The sequence below is a fragment of the Microtus ochrogaster genome, unplaced genomic scaffold (genome assembly GCF_000317375.1).
Source record: "Microtus ochrogaster isolate Prairie Vole_2 unplaced genomic scaffold, MicOch1.0 UNK110, whole genome shotgun sequence".
Taxonomy (NCBI): Eukaryota; Metazoa; Chordata; class Mammalia; order Rodentia; family Cricetidae; genus Microtus; species Microtus ochrogaster.
The window spans coordinates 845,493-847,031 of NW_004949208.1; the positions used below are offsets into that span (position 1 = coordinate 845,493).

The 1,539-nt window shown below is 36.6% G+C and overlaps 1 protein-coding gene across 1 annotated transcript in view; it reads left to right on the top strand.

Annotated features, from left to right (window-relative positions):
* Ipp (intracisternal A particle-promoted polypeptide) overlaps positions 1-1,051 on the top strand; it is a 40,879-nt gene extending 39,828 nt beyond the window's left edge. Inside the window, exon 9 of the mRNA XM_005371498.3 lies at positions 451-1,051. Within this exon, the coding sequence (XP_005371555.1) occupies positions 451-675 (225 nt within the window). The 3' untranslated portion in view covers positions 676-1,051. The remainder of the gene's footprint in view (positions 1-450) is intronic.
* Positions 1,052-1,539: the final 488 nt, after the last annotated feature.

The window sequence follows — 1,539 nt, forward strand, 5'->3', positions numbered from 1 at the left end:
TTTTTTTTTTATATGTGCGTGTCTGTGGTTTCCATGTGTGTTCAGATATCTGCAGAGGTCAGATGAGGATATCAGCCCCCAGGAGTTAGAGGTATAGATGGTAGTGAGCCATCAGATATGAGTGCTGAGATTTAAATTCAGGTCCTCTGAAAGTAGCAAGTACTCTTAACTAATGATCCATCTCTCCAGCCTCTCTTCTTTCCCTTTCATTTATATATTTTATTTTATTACTATTACATTCTTCTTTGAGACAGAGTCTCACCATGTATTGTTGGCTGCCTGGAAAGGTGCTGTCCAGATCAGGCTGGTCTCCAACTCATTGGGATCCCCTGCCTTTTTACTTACTTTCTTGGTTTGAATTTAGACATATAACGACTAGGATATATGATTTCAAGATTTTCTTATCATTTTATGACAGTACTAATGCTAATTCTTTTCTCACTTTACTAGGAAAAGTGGGTTGAAGTTGCTTCAATGAAAGTGCCCAGAGCAGGCATGTGCGTTGTGGCGGTCAATGGTCTCCTGTATGTTTCTGGAGGCCGCTCTTCTAGCCATGATTTCTTGGCCCCAGGTACCTTGGACTCAGTTGAAGTTTATAACCCTCATTCAGATACATGGACAGAAATTGGTAACATGATCACAAGTCGCTGTGAAGGTGGTGTTGCTGTACTATGACACAGAAAGCATAAAAGTACAAGTAGCATTTGGAAATGTAGGTTCTGACCTGTTGTAAATCAAACTTGTATTTGTGATATGGCCCTCTGATTCTTTTGAGGATATGTATTGAATAGATAGATAGATAAGAGTGATTTTTTTTCTAAAGTTTAAATGTGAATAGATATGGAATATATCTTAATAAAGAACTCATAAGTTTGCAAAGCTTAACAACAATAGAAATGGTGTTTATGCCTTACAGTTATTCAGTTATCAATATAATCCTAATTGTAAAAATTGTTTGTTTAGAAACTTCTGGGAAATAGTGCCTTTGGCTACTTCTCTAGTGCAGTTCAAATTGTAATATAGCCTGTATACAATAAATGATCATCTCTGAGACAGTTTAAAGATTTCTATTTTAATTCACAATTTAGTCCAGAACATAGTTTCCATGATGTGAAACCTATAGAGAAAAGCTAGTGAAACGGTACTTCAATGGCAGGACTTTTTACCATCCCCAAATAAAAGCATTAGACTATTAGGAAGGGCATATAGTAAATATCCATTTGAATTTTGTTTGTTTTTGAGACAGGATATCTCTACATAGTGCTATCTGTCCCAAAACTTTCTGCATAGACCAAGCCTGCCGCAAAGTCACAGAGATTTGCTTGCCCCTGCCTCCCAAGTGCTGGGATTAAAGGTCTATGCCACTATGCCCAGCATATCTAGCTATTTAGATAGGTAAGCTTCTGCTTTTGATAGTCTGAGAGATTTTTACCAACTCCTATTTTTTGTTTTGATTATAAATTTTATTTTTTTTTTATTTCTATGTATGTGTATGTGTGTCTACTTGTCTGTGTGAACCATGTGTATACAGATGCCTGC